This window comes from Symphodus melops (assembly GCF_947650265.1).
Source record: "Symphodus melops genome assembly, chromosome: 22".
Classification (NCBI taxonomy): domain Eukaryota; kingdom Metazoa; phylum Chordata; class Actinopteri; order Labriformes; family Labridae; genus Symphodus; species Symphodus melops.
In genome coordinates this window covers 4,058,225-4,081,824 of record NC_136712.1, presented here as the reverse complement: position 1 = coordinate 4,081,824, position 23,600 = coordinate 4,058,225, and the positions used below count along the sequence as shown (strand labels likewise).

Sequence of the window (23,600 nt, the reverse complement as noted above, 5' to 3'; positions counted from 1 at the left end):
TTAGGAATCCACCAATCAACGTCCACCTAAGAAATCTGCGGACCAATAGGAACGTCTGTTCTTAGCGCGCTTGGTAACTATGGACCGGAGTTACGGAGTTCTCCTGAACCGCATCCACAAAAAGTGTCCTGTTGCACGAGGATCTTCCTTAGCAACCGTGGATAAACATGAGTTACTACAGCATAAGGTAATACAAAGCAAACATTACTCACTAATTGTCTTAATTAGGTTGTGTTCGTGTTAACAGTGGAGTGAAAAAGCTGTTACCTTTCTCATTTAACCGAGAAAACTGAGCTGTCGCCCAGAACTTTTTCTCTCTTTTTTTTTTTTTAAAGGATTGCAAAGGAGGTAGCTACCGTTAGCTTCAATATGTAATAAGCGTTATAAAGAAACACAATGACAGTTAACTCGTATCATGTTGTCAGTTTCACGAGATAAAGACTAAATGTGAAGCATTGTGAGCGGGCTGACGGTCGTAAAGTCAACGTAGAAAGAAAAACGGAGAAGAAGATAACTATATATCCCATGCTACATTTAACGTTCCCATAAGTGTAAACGTGCTGTATGCTAACTGCTATTTATATATTATATAATGGCCTGTATTACAGTATAACCTATCGAAATCAAAAACCACAGACTACAGCTCGACCTGACGAGCTCCTCTTATCTAAACACGCTTCATGTATGTTGTTTTTTATGTTGTTTTATAACCTTCAAAGGAGCCTTTTTTTTGTAACAAAGTATGTATGCTATTTCACGTCTAAACACGACCAATAGAATAAGTAAAACAAACAAACAAACAAAAACAAGCAAAAAAACAGGCGCCCCAAACACCTCCATAAATACATGTAGGTCTGCGGTGATTTCTATAGGATAGGATGGAATACATGGATATAACACATCCTGTGTTACATTATAACATATCAATCTATCTGCATTACAAGAAGATCTCTCTCTCTCTCTCTCTCCCCCTGTCTCTCTCTCTCTCTCTCTCTCTCTCTCTCTCTCTCTCTCTCTCTCTCTCTCTCTCTCTCTCTCCCTGAAGGTGTAGCATTGGTTACAGTTAAGCTGAGGGTGAACTGTAAAAATGTTTGCATTTCATGTTCGAGCACGCCTTTCCTCAGCAGTGTCTTTTCTCTGTCAGATCATTCCCACAAAGTCGTAGACTGGACTGCGTGTTCTCACGAGCAAACGATCCTCTCAAGTAAAACAAAAAATATAAGTCAGAAGATCTGAGGTGATTTCCTTTTTTCTGCAATTGTATATGAGGAGTGATCCAAGGTGATACAGTATGTAGCAGAGCCTGATGGAAGCATCCAGACTCACCCTGAAGCACCAGAGTGCTCTCTTGGTTTTTCATGTGATGTCCACTCAGCTGCAGAGGGCATCACAAGTGTTGTTGGAGCTTGTGTGTTCGTGTGTGTGTGTTTGTGTGTGTGTGTGTGTTAGTGTGTATTTGCACTTAAGAAGTCCCTATAAACAATTTCAAACAGCGGAGCAGAGGTCTGCTTTCATTCTGCAGGGAGTGGAAAATCAAAGCAGCTCCCTCCACCCTTTCCTGTTATATTTCCTGTCAGACTATTTGATTTTTCAGTCTCGAGATAAGGGCTCTCATTCAAGGCATACATACAAGATGCGTGAGCATTCCCTACACTTACAGTGAGGTTACAAAGTACTTTCATCTCAAATTGTGTACAGCAAATAAAAACTATTTTAAATAAGGAAAGAACAACTCCTGGCTGCATATGTTGATTTATGTGCTTAAAATGTGCAGAAACTATTTGCTTTATGACTCTGACAGTTTAGTAATGTGACACTCTTTCCTGATCAGCACAGCAGCTGGAGTGCACACGACTCTGTCGGGTCATCCAACCAGGACAGTTTGTGTTAAAGTTCACAGATGGCTGACTGAGCTTTCCTAACAAGCAGCCTTCAAAGAAGCCTTTTGTTCTTCCTTCTTGGTTGCTTTTTCATCACACACTTGTATTTCCTTATAATAGTGCACTCCCCCCCCCCCCCCCCCCCCCAAAACAAAAAAGGAAAAAAACCCCAAAGTGAGCAGTCATTAATTATAAAAGCATCTATCCTGTCCATGCTTTATGTAACGTTGTGTTTTAGCTGCTGCTTTCTTCAGAAAACTGTCATCTTCAGTCTAACCTTCGTGCTCATAAATCAGTTGAAGTAAATTCCCCGCAGTGATGGCGGTTAAACTCTGCACTGCAAGTATAGCGTGCGGTTGTGCAGAAGATACAACCCTCTGAGAGTGGAAAGAAAACATCCGTGGTATTTATAATGGACTCACTTTCTCTTTGTTGGACGCTGCATTGAAAACAGTCGACTGGAGTCGCAGTTTTTGCTCTGTGTTAATGTGTTTGGGATCATTTGTGTTTCTGTTTTCGACTGTTTGTTGAGTGTGTGTTTGTGTTTTTCTTAACCTGAACAAGCGTGAAACCGTCCTGTCACACAACACGGCGTTTCCTTGAAGCTCACTTAACAAAGTAAAGCATCATTGTCGAGGAGTAATGAGCGGCGTGCTTCCCTTGAGATCCCTGATGGAAATGGTTTTATTCAACTTGTAGCTGATTCCCATCATTTGTTTTGAGCTCAATAATTACTCCCCGTGGTGAGTGATTCCCCAGCTTGTCATCACTACACTTGGATGCTATTTTACCTCAGTCTCTGAGGGGAAACAAACTGATCCCCCCCCCTCCTCTGCTTTCTCTCTCTCTCTTGCAAATAAGCAAAAAAAAAAAAAGAAACCGATTGGGAGGCTCTGGTTGCTTAGCAACTAGATTAAAGTCCCCACAAGGTATCTGCTTTTTCGAAACGGCCATCTAATGAATCTCAGTTTGTTGAGTTAACCTTTTTAAAACAGCACGCGCTCTTTGAAAAAAAAAAAAAGGACGATGAGGAACACAGACAGGAACATGTTAGTCAGTAATCCAGTAATGTTGACAGGAGGGGCACTGGCTTTTTTTTTTTGGAGATATGTGCTATTTTAAGCGGAATAAATTCCTACTATTGCATAAAACTGAGACGGCAGACAGACGGCACATCTCTGCAGCGGTTTGATTAACGCAGCGTCCCCCTTTTTATGAGTCACAGGAAAGAGCCGTGACTGGCTGCTGAGTCTTTCAGAAAGTTACTGGAAAGTTGTCGTGTAGAATTAAAGGGAACCTGATGATGGCAGCCTCTTAAGCTATCAGATAATAGCATGTAAACATTTTTTTTACTACCTTGTCCTGTCACTAATATCACACCTTTCCCCCTGAGCTAAATCCTCGCTCTTTGCCAGAATAGTGGCGTCATGGTAACGGCTCCGAGCCTCCCCTACCGCTGGTAGCTGTCACTCCCCTGGGTTGGACGAAGCTCCTCTTTATCACTGACATAACTGCAGTGATGTTGGAGCCTGCGGGGCGGTCTGTTAGGTAGGACTGCACTGTGACTCTGAGCTTCAGTGTGAGTGAAGATTTCGTTTGTGATACAGTAGATCGGAGACATTTGGACTGTAGCATTCCTGCTTGTGCGTCCATGGACACTGTCAAGAATGGAGAATCTCAGCCCGTCTACAGTCGCTGGTCGTACAGGTAGAGCTGCACACACACATATCAGGATGTTTTTTTTTTTTTTTTTTTGGTACTTAAAAATAGCATCACTTGTGTTCTTACCAACATGCGGCTCATTTAGTTCCTGCTTCACATCATTGATTTTTTCTTGGGGGTTTTGCAAGCTGTGTACGCTTTAGGAAAGTGCTCTGTGCCAGGAGAGCGGCAGCAGCAGCTACGATTATGTTTCTTCCAGTCACTTTGGCCAGCTGATATGCAGTCAAAGATGTTCCTGTTGCTCATGTTTCTGCAGCCATGATGTCTTTACTTATTCAGAGCATCAGGCTGCGACTGTGCTGTAACCAGAGTTGGTGATTTGCGTATGTGTGACCAGTGTTTTTTTTTCCTTTTTTTTTCTATGCTCTGGACTGCTTGATCAGATCCAAGATGTGACTGACTGAAAGGACTTTGACTGTAATGGTCTTTAGTTTTCACTGCTGGGATGTAACTCGTACTACAAGATGTTGCCTTTAACAGCGCTCCATGTTGTAGAGTTTGTAAATAGACCAGGATAATTGTCGAAGGACACGATGGGGGACACGCAGCACTGTAACAAAGTTCTTCTGTCAGTACATGCTTGTATTTACACAGAGCTTCCACAGCGTCCTGCTCCAATCCTGGTGTGTGATTTCTCACTGTGTTATGGCAGAGCTTCACGTACACACACACACACGCCACTGTTGTGCCGTGTCTTACACCCTTAGATGCTGAATACGGGGCAGAAGGACTTGCAGGCAAGGCGAAACAGGGAGCGCTGATATACAACTTAAACTGGTGATATTCAGCATTTAATCGACACCTACCACGGAGAGATCCGTATTGATGTCAGGCGGTTTGATGAGCTCCTCACGGGAGAGTGAAATAATGGCACGGTAATGAGTCCTCAGTGTTCAGTCAGCATGCGAGAGGACAGGTCGACCAAAAGACAAATCTGTCTTTAATTTAGAAGGAAAGGGAAGACATTTAATTAACATGAACAACAGCTAAATGGAGCTGGTATTATAATGCTTATTACCATGTCATTTCCTGCACTTTCCAGCTTAATGAGGACGTGATTGACAGCATGCTGGACATCCTGTCCTTCCACTTTCTTCTGCCTGCAGGATCCTGAAACTTCCTCACAGGAGCTTTGAAGCAGTCAATCATACGCCGCTCTCTGGAGTCTGTGTCACATTGCACATATTTTGCAGGTTAAAGAAAAAAAAAGAAAAGAAAAGACGACACAGCTTCCTTCCTTCGATCGGTGTGTTAATCTCTACAGCTCTGTGTCAAGACCTGCAATTACAGGGAAGCTTAAGAAGTGGCTGCAGGTTTTTTTTAATCAATGCTGGTGGAGGTGCACTGTTGACGGAAGGGAAATCTCCATGGTTACCTCGCTCGCACACACACACACACACACACACACACACACACACACAAACACAAAAGGAGGGGACAACAATGGTGTGTCCTGTCACCCAAGCTGTGATGGACTAATGAAAGATTGATCGTTCACAGCTGTGATGAGGTGCTATCTGAGTGTGACGTGTGTGCGTGTGTGTGTGTGTCATCATGTTTTTCAGGAACATTTACCATACTGTACACACACACACACACACACACACACACACACACACACACACACACACACACAACCCCAAACAGATGAAAGTGTTCAGGATAGCACTCTGAAGGTTGTCGTCTCTTACTCTTAAGTTCCACCTGTTGTACTTTCTCTTGTTTGACTGAATCATTACCGTTCTGCACAAAATGTCACCTCCGATAGAATTTAATCTGCTGCTTTGAAATTACATATCAGTGCGAGCAACAACACACCAACATTTCCTTTGCCATGTCTCCTCTGTCCTTCAGCGCGCCGCCTTCTCTCCTACCCATTCCCCACCGTCCGAGTTCGGCCCTTTTTCAGGACTCACTGACCATTCACAAATGATTTAGAGAATTCTGTTCTTATGTCCTGAAGAGATTTTATGCCATACATTTGTTTCCTTTAGTTTCCCCATTACAATTCTACAAAGGGGGTCTGTGAGTGGGCGGGGCCATCTCTCTTCCTCCACAACGAGTCAGGAGGGAGGGAGTTTAATGTGGACGAAGAAAAAAAAATCATGAACCTGTATGAAATATGTGAAAATAAATATGAAGAGCGCTCTGCCCGGTCAGTGTGAACACGGAGCGTCCATCTCGATTTGATATCTCCTACATTTCTTGTGTTATACCTTTTATCTTCTTCCTGAACTTGTTCTTTTCCCTCTTTTTCTCCGCATGTGTTTGCGTTGCTGGCAACCTCGGCTCCCTGAAGACCCTCCAGCTCTGCAAGCTTCTCCTCCAACACGACAGCAAGGTAGACCCCAACACTCCACCAAGATACAGCCACTATTCCAGGGTCTACCATTGAGTTCACCTGCACACCCTGTACACCTCTCTGTCCTTGACCTCCTAAACACCTCATTAAAAAGTACAATCGTCCTTTCGCTCTCTCGCTCTCTCCCCTGTCACCTGCACCTGTAGTCACATGTCACAACGGCCTCCCGGGGCTCCATCTGCTCGCCAGTGTCAACAGCGTTCGTCGCTTGGAGAAAAAAAAAAAAAAGGATTTATGAGAAATGTTATGCCACACTGCTGCGAGATGACTAACTTTCCACGCAGATGATGACGTTAATCTGAACACTGTGGGCTCGTTAAAACGATGCTCGGCTCCGGTGAGTCTCCGGGACTCGTCACCACTCGGTGTTCACTGTGACGTCAGCAAGCAGGGGACTTAGAGGTCCTTAAGACGAAGGTGTCACCGCTCACACATTAGAGCTGTGAGTGACAGAGAGAGGGGGGGGGGGGTGTAATGAGTCAGTCTGATAATGATGGACAAATATAGGCAGCACATTCTGATTTCATCGTCATCTTTCCCTGTAAAAGGCTGATTTCAGCTCATGTCAGGGAAAGATCCACGAAACGAGAACAGTGAGCCACACATGACATCAACCTCTGGGAGTGACTTACTGTATGTGACAGAGAGAGCGCACGTCTCTGACTCCTGCTGGTGCCCTTCTCTCTGCTCATGGTAGCTGAGCAACACGGCTCAGGGTCCCTTCAGATCGTCCCAGAGGACCCAGACTGTCAGGCGTTTCCTCAGCTGGAGCTCTGGCCCCTTTTACCTTTTCACTTCAGTCCTTTAAGAAAAAAACAAAAAACAAAAAAACCCCCACAGGAGTCGACTTTTTTTTAGCTTTTGTGTCCTATCATGATCAGACTGTTGGAGTTAGATCACACACTATGTGTTAAGCCGTCTCTGCATCGATGAGTTCCACCGTTGAAACTACCAGTTCGAAAAATGAAGAGAAATCAATCAACTTTATTGAATTGTACGTCTTCTTCAGGTGATGCTGTCTGTATATGTTCTTCTTCTTTTGTGGCCCTGCACTCGTGGGCTGTGTGGAGACCCCGTCGCCCTCTTAATATAAAGCAATAAATACTGTATGTGTCAAATCCAGGAGTGAAAAATGAGGCCAATGCAGAAAAAAATGATGTGTGATTTCCGTCTACATTATGTATACATTAACATTCTAATGGTCTAAGAGCTGTGCACACATTGACATAAATAGGAGGGTGGTGGATTTGACTAACAGGTGGGTGCGTAGAGGTCTAAAAAAAACCTCGAACCTCTTCGCCTTCTACTGGACTGCTTTGAAGAAAGGTTGGGAAAGCATTTCCAACATGGCGATGGCCATCCACTGGGTTCAAAGGTCACCTTCAGAAAGTGCCCCGATGTTTTTCCTGAGTCTCTGGTGTCAAGTTGTAACTTTTCAAAAACAAACGTCTCTCCTCTTTCTCTGCAGTGGCATTGAAGACGACAGCGCCACGCTCATGCAGCAGAAACTGAAAAAACAAGTAAGAGGCCGATCGTCAGACACATTTCAAGCCTTTGTTTGATTTCCCTCAAACTGTTACCCCCCCAATAACTTGTTTTTGTTTTTTGATGATTTTTTTAAACGTATCTCTAGCTTTTTTTTTTAATTTCAAGCGATCTTGGTAGCTGGTCTCATTATCCAGAAAAAGTAGGAAGTTTGAAGTTCACAGTTGAGGAAAAAACAAGTCTGCTAAAACATGCAGGTAAAGGAACGGGGCAGTGTCGGTCATTCATTGTCAGCGCACGCATGCAGAAGCGATGCAGTTCATTTACAGAGCTCAAAGTCCTAAAGGCCCAAAACACACTACGCCTCATCTTCATCACTTCTCCCCCATCCACCAACCAAACTCCAGAAAGGCTGGGACTTCTTCTAACGACTTTTGTAATCGGAGGGAAAACTAATCTAACGATTCAACGACCAGATCTGCTGCTTGTGATGATTAACTGACTGAATTGAAATTCAACACTGATGTGACAAATCTCTGCTGTAAGCCTCCTCTCTCACGGACTCACTGTCGTCTCAGAGCCAACCTGTTGTGTTGCTGTGATCAGCTGCCAAGATGCATAACAAGCAGCCTCGTGGCGTGTTTTCTGCTCTGATGTCACCGAGGGGAGCCCAGCTGTTGGCACGAAACGCTTCAACATCACTGCGCTGGCGTGCGTCTTGAGTGGAGGATTAGAGTCGTTGATTTGGGAAATCTCCTGTTTTTCACCTGCTCAGTCTCCTGGAATTTTAATGCCCACTCTCTGCCGAAGGTGGAACTGTTTCCCTTTATCGAGCCGTTAGCCTGGAACAGAGCACATTTTGTTCTCGTCTCAGCCTTTCCCTCCCGAGTCTCTGTCTGATGCTTTATCCCCACCCATGCTGACGAGCTGCTGCGCCGGAGCTTCTGCTTTAAGCTGCTGTAGCTGTACATCTCACACACAGGGGAGCGAAGGACGGGAAGGCAAGACTAAGAGGAGTTCAAAGACAGAGGAGGATTTAGTGTGGGGGGGCCTGGCTGTGTGTGTGTGTGTGTGTGTGTGTGTGTGTGTGTGTGTGTGTGTGTGTGTGTGTGTGTGTGTGTGTGTGTGTGTGTGTGTGTGTGTGTGTGTGTGTGTGTGTGTGTGTGTGTGTGTGTGTGTGTGTGTGTGTGTGTGTGTGTGTGTGTGTGTGTGTGTGTGTGTGTGTGTGTGTGTGTGTGTGTGTGTGTGTGTGTGTGTGTGTGTGTGTGTGTGTGTGTGTGTGTGTGTGTGTGTGTGTGTGTGTGTGTGTGTGTGTGTGTGTGTGTGTGTGTGTGTGTGTGTGTGTGTGTGTGTGTGTGTGTGTGTGTCCCGAGGTCCTGCTGAGCCTCAGCTGCACACTTTCAGACAGCCTCACCAGAGAGGCTCTGCTTCTTATGTAACTTATAAGGACAAATACAAAGGCACTCATGACAAGCGAGGGATCATCTTGATAAAAAAAAAAAAACATTAAAAAAACGAGTGCATTCTAAAATCTAATAACAGAAAGCAGCACCACTGACTCTCTCTCACCTCGCAGCGCCCTCTCTCTCTCTCTCTCTCTCTCTCTCTCTCTCTCTTCCTCTGTCGCCCCTCTCTCTCTCTTTTCGCTGGAGCACTAATGAGTGCAGATTCAGTACGCCACAGTGACCCTGCGCGCACACAGGAAGGAACACACGGACGTTCTGCCCGGTTCATGAGAGAGAGACGCTTTTTTTTTCTGTGCGCGGACCAAAGAGAGCAGCTAGGTGAAGCCGTCGCAAGGCTCCCTGGAGAGGAATAAGAGGGCGAGAGAGAGAAAGAGAGAGAGTCATGTCCTGCAGGAGAGCTGCTCTCTGCGGGAGGGAGTAGTTTTCATCTGACTGCAGACTGTGAACTTGTTGAGGATGTCAATGGAGCGGGTTGGTCACTTTTTTAAAAATTCTGATATCTGTTCTTTTTTTTAATCTGTTTGACTGACACACGTATGGGGATGGTTTTTTTAGCTTCCTCTCTGAAATAGAAAAAGAAAAACCCTGACTTGTCAGCGACTTATTTCGTGATTATTCTCTCAATTTTGTTGAATACAAACTTAAATATTATAATTATATAGAATTATATTGGAGTCTGTTTTTTTCCTCGCAGGAAAGACCACGAGAGCCTGGATGAGGTTACATCCGGGTGTCGGGAACAAGTTCTGAGTCCTTAACAAAGGAATGAATAATCACAATACACCGTCTTAATTTAGCAATGAGACAGGAAGGCAATACAAAAGGGTTTCGTCTTGATTATATGACATTATAAGAAATCGACGAAACTCACTTCTTCACTTTTAGTTTGTGCATTTTAACTTTGTTACAAATCAGATCACAACGACTGAAATGAAAAGAATATTGCAAGATATCGTTTGATAGGTTTCACTGTGGGGACTTTTTTGAGGGGACTTCCGAAGGGAGACGACATTAGAGCTCTGTTTTTTTGTGTTTTTGTTTTTAATAAATGCATCTTAAAATTGTTCAGTCTTTACAGATCCCGTTATCTGAGAGGCTGTTTTTCCCTTTAACGTCGACGTAGGAGGCCTCTCCGCGTCCCTGTGAATTGTTTTCACCGCGCTGGAAGCTGTACTTTTTTGCAGAACTGGAAACAGTGACATTTGTTGGAGGCACTTTCCCAAATGTTCCCACGATAACTGATGAGTCCTGACAGGTTTTTTTTTTTTTTTTGGTTGGGCAAATATGAGACTTGGCCCGCTTGGTTTTTCTTTCCATTTCACTACACAGCATCACTAAACAGCACTTGTTGTTGTGCATTTGACGCACTAATTAAGGCGCTTGTGTAACCCGGTGGCTGCTTTGACCCTGGAGAACGGGGTGAAGGACAGCACAACAACTGCAGGACAAGAAGGCTTCTGTCCTTGATATATAAGAATACACCGGCTCTGTGCTGTCAGCCTGCAGAAAGCTCCGGATAAAAACGCCAAAGCCGTTCTTACCTGCAGAATAAAGCAAAGCACTGATACAGGCCCGTTACTTCAGCTGCTCATTAAAGCCGTTCGCTGCACTCTGAGGTGTTCTGTCGTTCTGGCTTGGGATGATTGTTGGCTTTTGATTATGTAGTGTTTTTCACGTCTGTCGTTTGGCTGCACTCCCGAGGTTATTCATTCTGTTGTGAGTCATCGTGTATTCACATAACTGCACTGTGTGTTTTGCTTCTGTCTACACCGTGTGGGTGTTCATCTCTTTACTGTTTCATCAAGTGAACCGGGATGGATTTTTTCTCCACTGAGCGATATTTAGACTGCATGAAGAATCCGGCCTCCTGCTGCAGGACCTGAAGTTTTACTAAGAGATGCATTCTGCATTTCTTGGTTCCACTTTACACCGTCGTTGCAACATGTCGGCGTCTGCGGGGACATTTTGGCTTTCGGAGTTTGAATCCATTTCCTGCTAATGATATCTTCTGACACTGACAGGTTGCAGCTCCCGGTTTGTCTGCTCGGAGTTGTGGCAGCACATGCATGGAATGAGATGAACCTCTGCTCTCCTGTTTGACCCGCAGAGAGCCCTCCTGGAGCAGAAGCAGCGGAGGAAGCGTCAGGAACCCCTCATGGTCCAGCCCAACACGGAGACCCGTCCCCGGCGCTCCAGGACAGGGCGGGGCGAGGAGCAGGCCCCCCTGGTCGATTATCAACTCAGTGTCACCAATGATGTAATCATAGACGGTGAGGAAAACGCCCCCTGTTTTTATTTTCTTTGTATCATTACAGCACAACAACCTCGCCTTCTTCATTCTGTTCCCGCTTTAGGCATCGACGGCCCGGCGGCTTTTTTAGGCTCGGAAGCCTCCGACCAGGCGATGAAAATCCAAATCCTGTCTGTGAGCCAGTCCCAGTCCCCGTCTCAATGTCAGTCTCAGTTCAAGGTGCAGCCTCATTCTCAGCCGCAGTCCCCCGCCACCGACGAGTCGGAGAGAGACGGAGACACCGAGTCGCTCCTCGAGCCCAAGACAGACATCCACGAATTACTGAAGAAACAAGGTCAGTCCTGAGAGAGGGCTTAAGGGATTGAGATGAAAGCCTGGAGAAAAGAAGGCTGGGGAAAAAAAAGCACTTAGTTGTTGTTACTGTGGCTGCATCATTTGTTCATCCTTGTTCATTCAATCACAGGTCTGCAATTTCTGGATTCATTCTGCTGAGCTGTGGGGAACACACTTGTCTCCTTCTGACTAAGATCTTTGTGTCGCTCTCGTCCCCTCACAGGATGTTCAAATTGGCCGAAGCTGTACATTTACAAATCTTCTTCTTTACTCTTTTGCATTTATAAAGTCTCCGCTCTTGAAGAAAAAACATTCTGCCCCTAAATGCCAAAGAAAAAGGAGACGAGTGTGCTGCAGCCCTTGCTTCAGTATTGCGTCAATTCATGACAAATTAGTCGTCGTCAAATATCAAAGACCGTGGATGATCCTCAAAATGGAGATCCATGGCAGGGGCGATTTTGTCTTTGAGTTTTTCTTGTTGTTTTATAAAGGCTTTTTTTTTTTCTTCATCAGGACTGTGTGGCAGCATGAATTTTGACGAAGACAGCGAGAATGAGGACGACGACGAGGAAGAACGGACGCGTTCCCTGTCCCCAAACGCCGACGCAACCAGACCGGATTCAGCCGCCAGTGGAAAAGACATTCCTGTAAGAACACCGGGCGACGGACCCCGAGGCGCCGCGGAGCTCGCGTCTGATTCAGAGACGGCGAGATGAAAACGTGAACGTGCTTGTTTTTTTTAATGTCTCCAGGAGCTGGTGACCCCCGGATCGCCCACGGCTGACGGCGCGCTTATCGACGTGGCCAATCTGGAGGAGTTTGTGTTCCATCCAGCTCCGCGCGGCGTCACCGTTAAATGTCGAATCAGCCGGGACAAGAAGGGCATGGACCGCGGCCTCTACCCCACCTACTTCATGCACATGGAGAAAGAGGACGGCAGGAGGGTGAGCGCCCGTCTGATCACTCAAATAAAACAAATCAAGGAGAAGTGGATCGTCCCGAATTGTTGCTATAACTACATTTCATTGTTTTTTCTTTGCAGGTGTTTCTGCTGGCAGGTCGGAAAAGAAAGAAGAGTAAAACATCAAACTATCTTATTTCAGTGGATGCCACTGATCTGTCTCGAGAGGGAGAGAGCTTCATCGGTAAACTCAGGTAGGCCCACACTCTGATTGGTCGACTGCACAGGACAGTTTTCTAACAAATACCAGCGGTGTAAAACATCTAGTCAACATCACGTTTTCACATCAGATCCAACCTCATGGGCACCAAATTCACCGTGTACGACAACGGCACCAATCCCTGCAAAAACCCCGGAGCCCTCCTGGAGGAGAGCAACAAGCGGCAGGAGCTGGCCGCCATCTGCTACGTGAGTAGATGACACAGACGTGACGGTCGAGTTTGTTGTTTCAGACGAGTTCCCTTCATGATCTTATTCCTTTTCAAACACGACTCCGCACGTGTCGTTTGGCAGGAAACCAACGTGCTGGGGTTCAAAGGACCGCGGAAGATGACGGTCATCATCCCGGGGATGAACATGAACTTTGAAAGAGTTCCTGTACGGCCTCAAAACGTGAGTTTGACATCGTGACTCCTTCAGCTCCACTCTGTGTCTACAATATTGGACATGACTAAAGCCTGTTTCCACTAAGTGGTCTGCTTTCAGCCAGGTTCTCTTCGTTTTTATTGGCGTTTCCACAAACAAAGGTTTGGAGTGGTTACCAAAATAAAAGTCTTACATTCTACTTTTTTGTGGCCCCCGACCCCGACTCCTCCTTCTTCTCTTTTCAACATGTCAGTCCCCAATTTCTGTCAACTGTCCTATCGCTCTAATAAAGGCACAAAAAGTCCAAAAATACTTAATCCAAAAAAATAATTAAATGTTTCAACATCGTGTTGTTTTTTCGAAAGAGTCATTTCAAGGCTGTTTTTCGTCTGAATGTCACAAAAAAAAAACACAAAAGCCCTTTAGATTCACAATCTAGTTCATCATGGAGTTTATTCAGCACTGAGTCGAGACAGTTTATGTTCACAATGGTTCATCTACCATTGCTTTTAATCTTTTATTGTTTTTAAGCTATTTATGAGGGACTTCATGACCATCAGAATTTTAACGTGTGAATGATGTGTGTTGTGTTTTATGTTTCTGTACTGGCGCTTTCCCTGCAACGAAGTTCCTAACGGATAAATAAAGTTTATTTGATTTGATTGATTTGATTGATTGATTCATATTTCGAGCATATTTTCAACGGTTGCTGTTCAGACCTCCATGTGTGGAAGTCTGTAGAGCAGGGATCTAAACCTCGTCTCTGGATGAGTGGATAATTAGAGCGTGTGGTAGCCAGTGACATTTAAGAAATCCGCTCACCTCTGATTGAATGCATTCATTCTCATCATTCAGGAGCAGGAGAGTCTCCTGAGCAGGTGGCAGAATCACTCCATGGATAACCTCATCGAGCTGCACAACAAGGCCCCCGTGTGGAACGACGACACCCAGTCCTACGTGCTCAACTTCCACGGCCGCGTCACCCAAGCCTCAGTGAAAAACTTCCAAATCGTCCACGACAATGACCGTGAGTATCCCACCTCTTCACCTCTCTCATTTTTGTAATTATTGACTCTCTGTAAAGTAGTTTTCCTTCCCCCAACTCCAGCCGACTATATCGTCATGCAGTTCGGCCGAGTGGCTGAAGACATCTTCACTCTGGACTACAACTACCCCATGTGTGCTCTTCAAGCCTTCGCCATCGGCCTGTCGAGCTTTGACAGCAAGCTGGCCTGTGAATGAACTCCAACTTTTCATTTCCAAACCCACACATTTCCAGCCCGTCCTCAAACTCTTTGAGCATACTTTAGTTATTAGTTATTTCTTCATAGTTATCAATAAATCACTTCACACATTTGGCACAGGTTATGTATTAATTTGTGTCCACTCTTAAAGGGAAAGAAAAGCTCGACTGTGGAGAGAAGTGTTTCCTCTGCAGGAAGAACGTTTAATATCTGACTCACAGTTTGACGGCCGCTGATAAAGAGTCATTTTTTACTTTTGCTCCTGTTTCCTTGAAATTAAATGTTCCTGTTTCTCTCTCTCTCTCTCTCTGTCTATATATATACATATATTAACAGCTGTCATGTCTCATATAGGAACATCTATTATTTGAAATGTGACCTGTAATTTGGCGCCCCCCTCAGGCCAAAACTCTGGATTAGTTTTGAACAAATTACAAGTTTCTGGTTATTCCACAAACATCAAACATACTTTTAAACTTCTGTTCCCCTCATTTTTTTTTTTTTTACATATTTAAATGTGTCTGAATGGTTTAACCTGCCGTGTGTTCTGACACTACACTTTAATTTTCTTGTCGTGTGGAAGGTGAACAGCTCTGTCTTACATACCGTATTTGTCTTGTTTTTTTTGTGAATAAGTATCATTTTGTATCTTGTGACTGTGATTTTTCTTGGTGGGAACACGTTGGGTTATCATGGAAAAAGAAAACATCAATGCAGAATTGCACAATTTTAAAAAGAGAGAATATACATACTGTACATAATAGCAGGTGACGCCCTCTTATATGGTGCTTGTTAGTATTGTTTTGTTTTTTTAACAAAAAATGTAATTCCCTGAAATGTAATTTAAGTTATGGATGAGTACTCTACACAGATTTTATTCTGGCAGCACAGGAAGTCACCCGGGTCGAGTTATTTGAGAAGGAAATACAAGAAATCGACTGTCAGCACAGACTCCAGATCTGTGGCATATAGAGTGGAGATGCAGGAGGACACTAACATGTACCAACCACACTGAAGTCTATCCAAAAAAACAAACAAAAAACAAACAAAAAAAACAATCCAAATCACTTCACTTCATTATTAAATATCCTTGATGTTTGGTCTGCTCTTTGAATCATGAACACCCCTATGGAGAAACCATGTTCAGGCTCATCAGTAGCACAAAGCCTAAAAATTAAATCACAACTTCTCACTTTCAGTCAAACAGATCCTGCTGTTCAGATTTCTTTTCCTGCTTTGACTCATCTGTAACATGTTAACACACATTCATGTACCTGGTTCATGTGAAGGGAAACTGTTGTTGCAACGTGTTTGAATTAAGTGTGCCAGGAATTTAAGACAAAAAAAAAATCTGTTTTTTGTCATTTATTTTGTGCAATGAAGAGATTGATTGACTTTGAATTCTGTTTTTACTTTGGGACACGTGACAGTGAGACATTTGGAAAATAAGCTGATGTATGAGGCTGTATTTTTCTACAAATGGAGATTATAACACAGGAAGTCAAACTAGAGATTATTGAGTGAAAAGTTTATTTTCATAAACACAACAGATTTGACAGAAAAAAACAAAAACAGACTTCATTCTATCAATATAAAACATTTGAATTTTCAAAACAAAGAAATTGTAATTAATAAAGTGCTCCTTATATTTGAACTTCGTGGTTGCGTGTCTTTTTTGCTGAGGAGAACTTCATGATCTGCCGTTGAAAACACTGAATACATTCAAAGATTTAAATCCTAACAATTAACATCAAGCTAATGAACTCTGCTAACAGTTTAGTGTTCAACAAATGTCGATCTCTCTGGGGAGGTCTTTGTATTTGATGAGGTAGTATGGATAGCATTGACAGCTGTCAAAAACTACAAACACGGTGGGATCGTCCATGTCGTCCACGCAGGCGTCGTAGAGACGGTACTGCTCCCCCCTGAGCGGAGGCGGCCTGCGGTACTTGCTCTTACCCATGCTCACCTTTCCAACCAGAACTTTGGCGAGGAACATGTGGCGGAGCTCGTTGGCCCCCACCTTGGCTGAAAAGGTGTTGGACATGGAAGCGTTGGTGGCGAAGTAGGAGCCGTGACCGTGGGACGTTCCGTTAACCCCGGCCAGGCGCGGGTCGAAGTTGTTGTGGCAGATCTTCTCTGCGGCCTCTTTGGTGGTGCCGTGGAAGAGGTGTCGCTCCAGAGGTTCCTCCAGCGTGGTGTGATGTTTCTGCATGTACGCCTTGTGCCTGTGAGGAACAGAAATATAGTTTTGTAGTTCTATGGCTGCATGGAAATGGCTGCTTTATGATATGCAGGGGAAACTTTTGGTGTTTTTTGTTTATGTAAAAAAAAAATTAAAATCATCATTTAAGGTGGTTTTAATGTTGGCCGTCTTTCTCAAAGCCGGTACGTTTTGTCTCTAAGAGTCTAAAACTTAGAGAGCAGCCTGACCTCTGGTACTTATCCCAGTGAAGGAGGTTCTGGACCTGCTGGATTTGGATGACGTCCACTCTGGACTCCGACAAGCTGTCATAGAAGAGGTTTTGGATCGTCTGGAAGACCTTTGAGCCTACGGGTACGTCCACCAGGCTGTAGTCCTGCCCCACAACCAGAGACCACACAGGAGGGTACCAGGAGGTGAACTCCTCCAGAGGGTCAACACTGAAGTTTGCTGCTGGAGGATCACTTGAGGGTTCAGTCTGGATTCCAGTCCTAAAAAAAACAAAGTCATAAGGAAGAACTGTGGGGTCGTGTGATTGTTCAAGAGATCCAGATCACTCACTGCAGGTGAGGGCTCATGGACTCCGGGGAGCGGTAGACGGGTCTGCAGCGGACGTCTCTCTGGAAACCCGTGGTGACGTTGGTCTGGGTCATAGTGGTGAAGTCCACTTCGTACTGCTGAGCGCCGATGTTGAAGAGGAACTCTGGTTCTTTTTTACTCATGCTCTTGAGCAGCAGGGCGGAGACACTCTACGACAACATGAACCAATGAAATCAAAGAGAGAGGGGGGGGACGACGGGCACAAAAGAAACGCTGAACAGGACAGCAAAAGGTGAAAAACTGAAAGACGGACAAACGGTCCTTGAATGTCAATATTCACCTTCTCGTACTCTTCCCAGCTGAGATTGCCCCACCAGTAGATTTTCCACTGGCTGGGAAAATGCTGATTGATGAGCGGGTTGTCCGAGTTGGTGAGTCGTCTGACCCCGTCATACTTCGTCTGATTGTCCAAGTCCATCGTGTCAAAGTTCAGAGTGTTGCGCTCATTCCTGAGGGGAGGAGGAAGAACAACAAGACGACATGTCTTTATATCTTTAGGACCCTGATTGACAACGAGACGGGCTTATCCTGTAAAAATAAAATACACAAATAGACCTGATGATACAAGGGTGTGAAGACAACTCGCCCCGCATTATGTGTTCATAATATCTCACTTACACTTCATTTACATCTGCACTAAAAACAGTCCCACTGTCAACTGTCTTATAAAACGTAGTGACTTCTCTTGCTCACCCATCTTTGAGGAAAACGAGCTCTTGATTGACGTCACAGTAGATCCGCTCCAACACAAGCTGGGAGCGAGCGGGGAGGTCGATCCACTGGTGCGTGCTCACGGCCCACAGCTGCCAGTGAAACGGGTAAGGAGTGTGGTGCCTCTTGCACCTTTTACCGGCGTGGCACGAGTTGAGCAGGAAGTTGTCGCAGATCAGCGTGTCGGAGCAGGACCTGGTGTGGAAAGGAGACGGGACAGGTACTCCGGACGTGAGTTTTGGCTTCGTCGGGGTAGTCGTCGGGGTGTGGATGGCGGGTTTAGCCTCTTTTTTTGTCGGGGTGCTTGGCTGATTGACAGGCGGTTGTGTGATGATGAGTGGAAGAGGGACGATTAGGGAGGTGTTTTGGACTGGAGGTGTTATCTGTGTTTGCCCTGAACGGCTCAGTGGTGTTTGGGTGCTGTTTTGGGGGAACGTTAGCACGATGCAGGAAGTGTTCTGGGCGGCGCTGTGCTGCTGACTGAGGGACTGGATGATCATGTTCTGCTGGACGAGGCTGGAAGAAGTTGTCTCGCTGCTTTCACTTTCCCTGGCCGCCGTCGTGTTCTCCTGCACGGTGGTCATGGGGGTCAAATGAACACTGACGCTGTAAGGGTCGGTGGTCCAGGCCACGTGAACCTTCTGGGACCTCATGGCGTCCCACACGGGGAGACTAGAGTTGGTGTCAGCGGGGATTTCCAGCAGAAGGAGAGACGGGCTCAGGAAGGAGACTTTGGGAGATTTGGACGAGGTCTCTGAAGGTAATGCATCTTTATCCACCTTTCTCTTCACTCCTCTGGAGGACGCAACAAAAGGCATCATGGATCCTATACAACAAAGAGAAAAGCAGTTTTTTTCTTCAGTCAATGAGCATCAAAAACCAATGAGGTCAGTCTGAACTGCAGATGTCAGAAAATCAAGTTTTTAAGGTAATAGTTTTAATAGTAAATTAGCTTGGGGAAACTTTATTAACTTCATGCAAAATGTGTGTAATTCATCTCTATCAATTGTCGTTATTATACAGTAACTATTTATTCAAATTTTACCTGCACCAATTTTATCCAACAACTCACCTTCAAAGGTATTTTAACAGACATGCTAAGCTAGTGTTAGCTACGTGCAGCTATGTAATTAGCTAATAAATAAAGTTGAAACGTTTCAAACACCTACTGAGGCGTTTCAGAGGCAGTTTCATGTGAAACAACTTTACATAAAAAAACGAAGCAAAGACAAGTTATACCCACTTTTTAGTGAAAAAGAAAGAAATAAAAGCAGCTCGTGAGAGGTCCTCGCGCCACACTGCAGGATAGCTGAGGCTCACGTGAGGTGTTCAAAGTCAGTCGTTCAAACGCTGCTTTAAAATAGTATATATCCTTTTAATAATATGTTTATGAATATTATATATTAGAAAAGGTTAAGTTGAGCACGAACTTATTCTCCATGTTGTTCAATGACTGATTCTAATAAACATTCAGTACATAATGAAATATATCCAAATACATTACACTGACTTCATCAAAGTGTTTATTTGATTCATCTTTTTACCAAACGTATAACTCATATTTATTTGGGTTTCCAACATAATTTCAACACATAATAATCCAGAAAGGACACATTTGGACATTTTGGAAGTTGAAAATCATTTATTCATCAGATTAGCACTCAGTGACATCATCAGTAATTGTGCATAAAGCATCATTTGAGCCATAAATCCAGTGTTCTCAGCACAATATAGAAATGAAAAGAAACTATGTTTAGCGTCTGTCATGCACATAAGGTAAAACAGAACAAGGTTTGAGTCATCAAACAAAACCAACGTTTCTGTAGGATTTTCTCGGGCTATACTACATTTTTAAACTCTTGTGATTCTGCACAAACAGCTCGGAAAATAAAGTTCAAAGACCTTTTAAAGTGGTTCAAAGTGCAGAGAGGAAACTGAAATGAGCGCTTGAGGACTATAAAGCGAACAAAGCAGGTGTTGTGTTTCTAACTGGTAAAAGGTTGAAGGATGTCAGAAAAGATCATGTTAAATTAATGTGATTTGATTCAGATTCAAAAAGAGCACTATCCCCCATTCTGCTGAAGAAAACTGGAGTTTCAACAATACCCAACAGCTTTGACGGAAACCTCCAGTGGTTCCACTGTCAACGGACACTGCTGACAACCCACCCAGAAGTACGGAAACACTTTCTCGGTAATGCCTTGCTTGAAGGTGTAGAGGTGTGTGTTGTCATGGGGGTCGTAGAAAGACACCCTGCCCTTGTCACAGTCCAGCAGCACCCTGATCTTCTGCGGCGTCTTCTTCAGGGCGAGTCTCGTCAACGGAGAGGTGCCGGCGAAGTGCATTTTGTGGTAGAAGTACACGCACAGGTATCCGTTCTTGAGCACCGAGGACACTTTCTCTTTCCTCAAGACGGATTCTTTGGCCACACCGACGACCCACGCCGTGTTGTCTCCCACGCCGACGTCCCAGGCGTGTTTCCCCGACGTGAAGCCCTCGCGACCCAGGACGGCGGTATCCGGGTGGAATCTCTCCGGGTTGTCGGGCAGCTTCTGCTTCTCCTCGCTGTCACAGACAGTGGTGAGGTCGTCTGACAGGACGAGCCAAGGGGCAGCCGTGTTGGGATCCAGAGTCACCGGGGCTGAAGAGAACATGGCAGATTGTCAGCTTTCTCTACTCTGACTGCATCTCATTCTGCATCCACATCTCATATTCACCTCACAAATTCAGACAGTTTAAGGAATAAACCTCACTATAATCTGAATTTAAGACTGAAAAATTTACTCACTGTATTTCACTATTTTCTGCATCTTCTCCCAAACATGAAACGCCAGAGAACCCACATACTTGGCCACATCTATGAGCGGGTCAGGTGCCATGACTGGATCTTCAACTGGGCAATTTGCTCTTTAGGGAACAGAGTTAAAATAAATAAAAAATAAATATTTTGATATAAAAGCACAGAAAATAAAAGTTTAAAAAAAAAAAAACAAGCAAATGGTTGTTTCACCTTGCCAAAGTCCTTTTGCATTTCTGAAAAGAGAAAAAAAAAATTCAGACAATAATCCAAAAAAAGATCTTGAAGCATCGGAGCAATCTTTCAAACTCACTTGAAGTACAGATATGCCCTCTGAAGCCAGATCCTCCTCCAGAAGTCGGATTGACTCGGTGACGGATGTTATCTGTCCGGTGATTTCTTCTATCTTCTGCGTCATCACTCGACTCTTCTGCTCTTCCTCCTCCCTCAGCGCTTCCATCCTGGCCTCCTCCTCGTCTCGCAGGAACATGTGAAGCTTTTCAAACTCCTCGTGGGTGAGCCGCTGCACCGACTGAGCCTGGACCTGAAACCATCAAGAATGTCACGAATGAGCAAACCTGAGAACAAGTTGTACTTTTTTCACTTTTTTAGTTTGTGAATGCAGCGTTACACTTCACCTGAATGTACTCCAATGTGTACTCGTAGTTTTTCTTCATTTTGTCGAATGCTTCCTTCTTTTCTTGTAAAGAGCCGAGCGCTGACTTTATTTCCTCCTACGCACATGAAAAGAAATTCAATTTCAAGTCTGTGTTAGAGTCATTTTTGTGTGTTCAATCTGTGTTTTCTCTGTAGTCATTCATTGTTGTCACAGTTTGGTGGCACATTCACTATGGTGTACAGTGAAGGTAGAGGAAGGTGCAATCAGTGATTTAAGTGTTTACCTTCACATCTATGACGGCCTCGCTGACAGGGCAGCAGTCATGCTGTTTGTGCCTCCTCGAGGTGTGACACACCACACAGATCGGCTCCTTGTCCGGCAGGCAGAAAAGCTTGAGCCTCTCCCCGTGGTGAACACACATCTCCCCAGGATCGCAGTACATTTCCCCCTCCGTTTCCTCCGCCCCCTCGCTCTCCTGGATGTACGCCTCACACAGGTTCTTCAGGGTCAGGCTGGGCACCGGCTCGTCCTCGCACTGGTTTCTGCACAGAGGGCAGTCCCGGCTCCGCCCACGTGTCCAGTACTGCTGCAGGCAGGGCGAACAGAAGCTGTGGCTGCACTTGAGGACCACCGGCTCTCGGAAGATGTCGCAGCAGATGGGACATGAGAGATCCACCTCTGGGAGTGAGCGCATGCCCGCCATCCTGAACAACACAAATCAACACTGGATTCTTAACATGACATTTTGAACATATCGTTTTGACATATTAGATCCTTTTTTCATCTTTTCAAACAGTCCTCTGTGCTGTGCTTGGTCCACATATACCACGAATCAAGCAGCAGAGGAGGTTTGTGACACTGTAGAAACCAGCTCTCTTTGAACGCTCCGCTTTGGTGTGTGTCTCTTTAAATGCAATGACCTGCTCCAAAGCTTTGCTCCACTGGCGGTGGAGTCCATGGAGAGAGATAACAGGGGAGGGGATGTCACAAACTGAGAAAAATTTCAAACTGAGCATTATTCTGTGTGGTAAGACTTATGCAGACTTCAAAAAAAGGACTTGATGGATTTATTTCATTTTTTTGTGGGTGGATAGACCAAATCAGGTTACCCAAATAAATGTTCAAAAACTCTGTAAAAGTGGATTTTTCAAAATGTATCCCCTTTAATTTAAAAACCACCTACTACAGTAGACTATTCATTCGTTTAACCTGGATATTTAGGGTGTTTATTAAGGGTGTTATTACATTGTATTGTGTATTTTTGTTGTAGTTTTAATGCAAGTTATTTAGGTTTCTATCTCAGCTACAGACACACTTCTCGAAACAAACCAACCATAACTCTGAAAGCGAAAGGTGCAGACACTGATTCAGCACAGAGAAAGACCATGTTTGTATCCACGTGATAATGTCGTTCATTTGAAGAGAAATGATCTTAAATCCGTTTAGGAAGTCCGTATTGATGATGATCATCAGAAAACTTAGAGAACAAACATACCTGAAATCCACAGCCCCCTGTCTTTTGACAGCTGTTTACGTGCTTAGAGAGGAGCACTTCCTGCTTCCTATATTGACGCGTCAACCAAAGGGGGCGGAGCCTCTGAGGCAGCGCAGGCTTCTTAACATCTTAATCGTTCACAAGTCAAGGAGAAACTAAGTGAGACACATCTAACAGGTGTAAACCCGGGTGGAAAACCCGCATTCATTTATTTATCATGTCCCTTTATAATGTAGTGCGTTGTACGTCATCACGTCACGCCGTCAGGTGACGGACGCGCGCTCCTAATTACTAATAGAAACCCAGCTGCGGCTGGTAGCAGGAGGCGCGAGAGGGACACGCGCTGGAAAAGTTTGCTGCAGGTACGCATCGCTTTATTCGCTTTATAGAGTATGATCTACTGAATGAACCATTAGCACTGTCACTTGGTTTTCTGACTGTGAATTCTGGTTTTGACACTGATAAATGTGATTTGATCTTGGTTGTGGGTGTTCAGCATCTTATGCACTTTAGCACAGTCCAGTTAACCACTGGGCTGTTAGGCACTTTATTTTGTGGATGCTGTGTATCTAGTACTGGGATGATTTGCATTGAATTGTAATTAATATGACCAATATTGTATTTATTTTTGATGGATTTATTATATTGTACAATATGAAGCATGGAAATGAAATACTGCTAATTATAATTCAGCTTGTATTATCAATCAATCAATCAATCAATCTTTATTTATATAGCGTCAATTCATAACAGGCGTTATCTCAAGACACTTTACAAAAGCAGGTAAAGGACCTTACTGTTTGTCTGTTAACATTAACAAAAGAGCAGGTAACAAGACCATGCTCATTGTTATGTTTACAAAAAGCAGGTAAAGGACCTTACTTAT

At 44.5% G+C, this 23,600-nt stretch overlaps 3 protein-coding genes across 5 annotated transcripts; 1 reads left to right on the top strand and 2 right to left on the bottom strand.

The window, feature by feature from the left end:
- The first annotated feature begins 68 nt into the window (after nt 1–68).
- Nucleotides 69–15,943, top strand: tulp3 (TUB like protein 3). Of its 3 annotated transcripts, XM_079335303.1 has the most exons (13): nt 82–187; nt 3,488–3,587; nt 5,902–5,943; nt 7,433–7,484; nt 11,023–11,185; nt 11,270–11,500; nt 12,013–12,146; nt 12,252–12,443; nt 12,542–12,654; nt 12,751–12,868; nt 12,974–13,072; nt 13,901–14,072; nt 14,154–15,943. In XM_079335303.1, exons 2-13 carry the CDS (start codon nt 3,532–3,534, stop codon nt 14,285–14,287), a joined length of 1,506 nt encoding a protein of 501 aa, XP_079191429.1. In that variant the 5' UTR covers nt 82–187; nt 3,488–3,531; the 3' UTR covers nt 14,288–15,943. The 3 variants fall into 3 exon arrangements, with proteins under 3 accessions (XP_079191430.1, XP_079191429.1, XP_079191431.1); XM_079335304.1 differs by lacking the exon at nt 3,488–3,587 and having other exon boundaries at nt 69–187; XM_079335305.1 differs by lacking the exons at nt 82–187; nt 3,488–3,587; nt 5,902–5,943; nt 7,433–7,484 and adding an exon at nt 9,054–9,386.
- LOC306817985 (protein mono-ADP-ribosyltransferase TIPARP-like) lies at nt 14,923–19,136 on the bottom strand. Its single transcript, XM_079335291.1, has 6 exons — nt 19,047–19,136; nt 17,786–18,629; nt 17,373–17,541; nt 17,054–17,241; nt 16,723–16,983; nt 14,923–16,517 (listed from the first exon to the last, which is right to left on the bottom strand). Exons 2-6 carry the CDS (start codon nt 18,622–18,624, stop codon nt 16,073–16,075), a joined length of 1,902 nt encoding a protein of 633 aa, XP_079191417.1. The 5' UTR covers nt 18,625–18,629; nt 19,047–19,136; the 3' UTR covers nt 14,923–16,072.
- A 289-nt stretch (nt 19,137–19,425) lies between these two features.
- Nucleotides 19,426–22,830, bottom strand: trim35-14 (tripartite motif containing 35-14). Its single transcript, XM_079335155.1, has 7 exons — nt 22,715–22,830; nt 21,503–21,923; nt 21,239–21,334; nt 20,914–21,144; nt 20,814–20,836; nt 20,592–20,710; nt 19,426–20,444 (listed from the first exon to the last, which is right to left on the bottom strand). The coding sequence occupies exons 2-7, from the start codon at nt 21,920–21,922 to the stop codon at nt 19,900–19,902; spliced, it is 1,434 nt and encodes a 477-aa protein (XP_079191281.1). The 5' UTR covers nt 21,923; nt 22,715–22,830; the 3' UTR covers nt 19,426–19,899.
- Nucleotides 22,831–23,600: the final 770 nt, after the last annotated feature.

What these genes read in the sequence shown, in the direction of transcription:
- tulp3 (XM_079335303.1), top strand. Translation starts at nt 3,532, where the DNA reads ATGGACACTGTCAAGAATGGAGAATCTCAGCCCGTCTACAGTCGCTGG. An exon ending in CGAATTACTGAAGAAACAAG is followed by an intron (nt 11,501 to 12,012) that starts GTCAGTCCTGAG and finishes TTTCTTCATCAG; the next exon opens with GACTGTGTGGCAGCATGAAT. An exon ending in CCAGTGGAAAAGACATTCCT is followed by an intron (nt 12,147 to 12,251) that starts GTAAGAACACCG and finishes TAATGTCTCCAG; the next exon opens with GAGCTGGTGACCCCCGGATC.
- trim35-14 (XM_079335155.1), bottom strand. Translation starts at nt 21,922, where the DNA reads ATGGCGGGCATGCGCTCACTCCCAGAGGTGGATCTCTCATGTCCCATC. An exon ending in ACACATTGGAGTACATTCAG is followed by an intron (nt 21,145 to 21,238) that starts GTGAAGTGTAAC and finishes TGATGGTTTCAG; the next exon opens with GTCCAGGCTCAGTCGGTGCA. An exon ending in TGCAAAAGGACTTTGGCAAG is followed by an intron (nt 20,711 to 20,813) that starts GTGAAACAACCA and finishes TGTTCCCTAAAG; the next exon opens with AGCAAATTGCCCAGTTGAAG.
- LOC306817985 (XM_079335291.1), bottom strand. Translation starts at nt 18,624, where the DNA reads ATGATGCCTTTTGTTGCGTCCTCCAGAGGAGTGAAGAGAAAGGTGGAT. An exon ending in CTCGTTTTCCTCAAAGATGG is followed by an intron (nt 17,542 to 17,785) that starts GTGAGCAAGAGA and finishes TCCTCCCCTCAG; the next exon opens with GAATGAGCGCAACACTCTGA. An exon ending in GCTGGGAAGAGTACGAGAAG is followed by an intron (nt 17,242 to 17,372) that starts GTGAATATTGAC and finishes ATGTTGTCGTAG; the next exon opens with AGTGTCTCCGCCCTGCTGCT.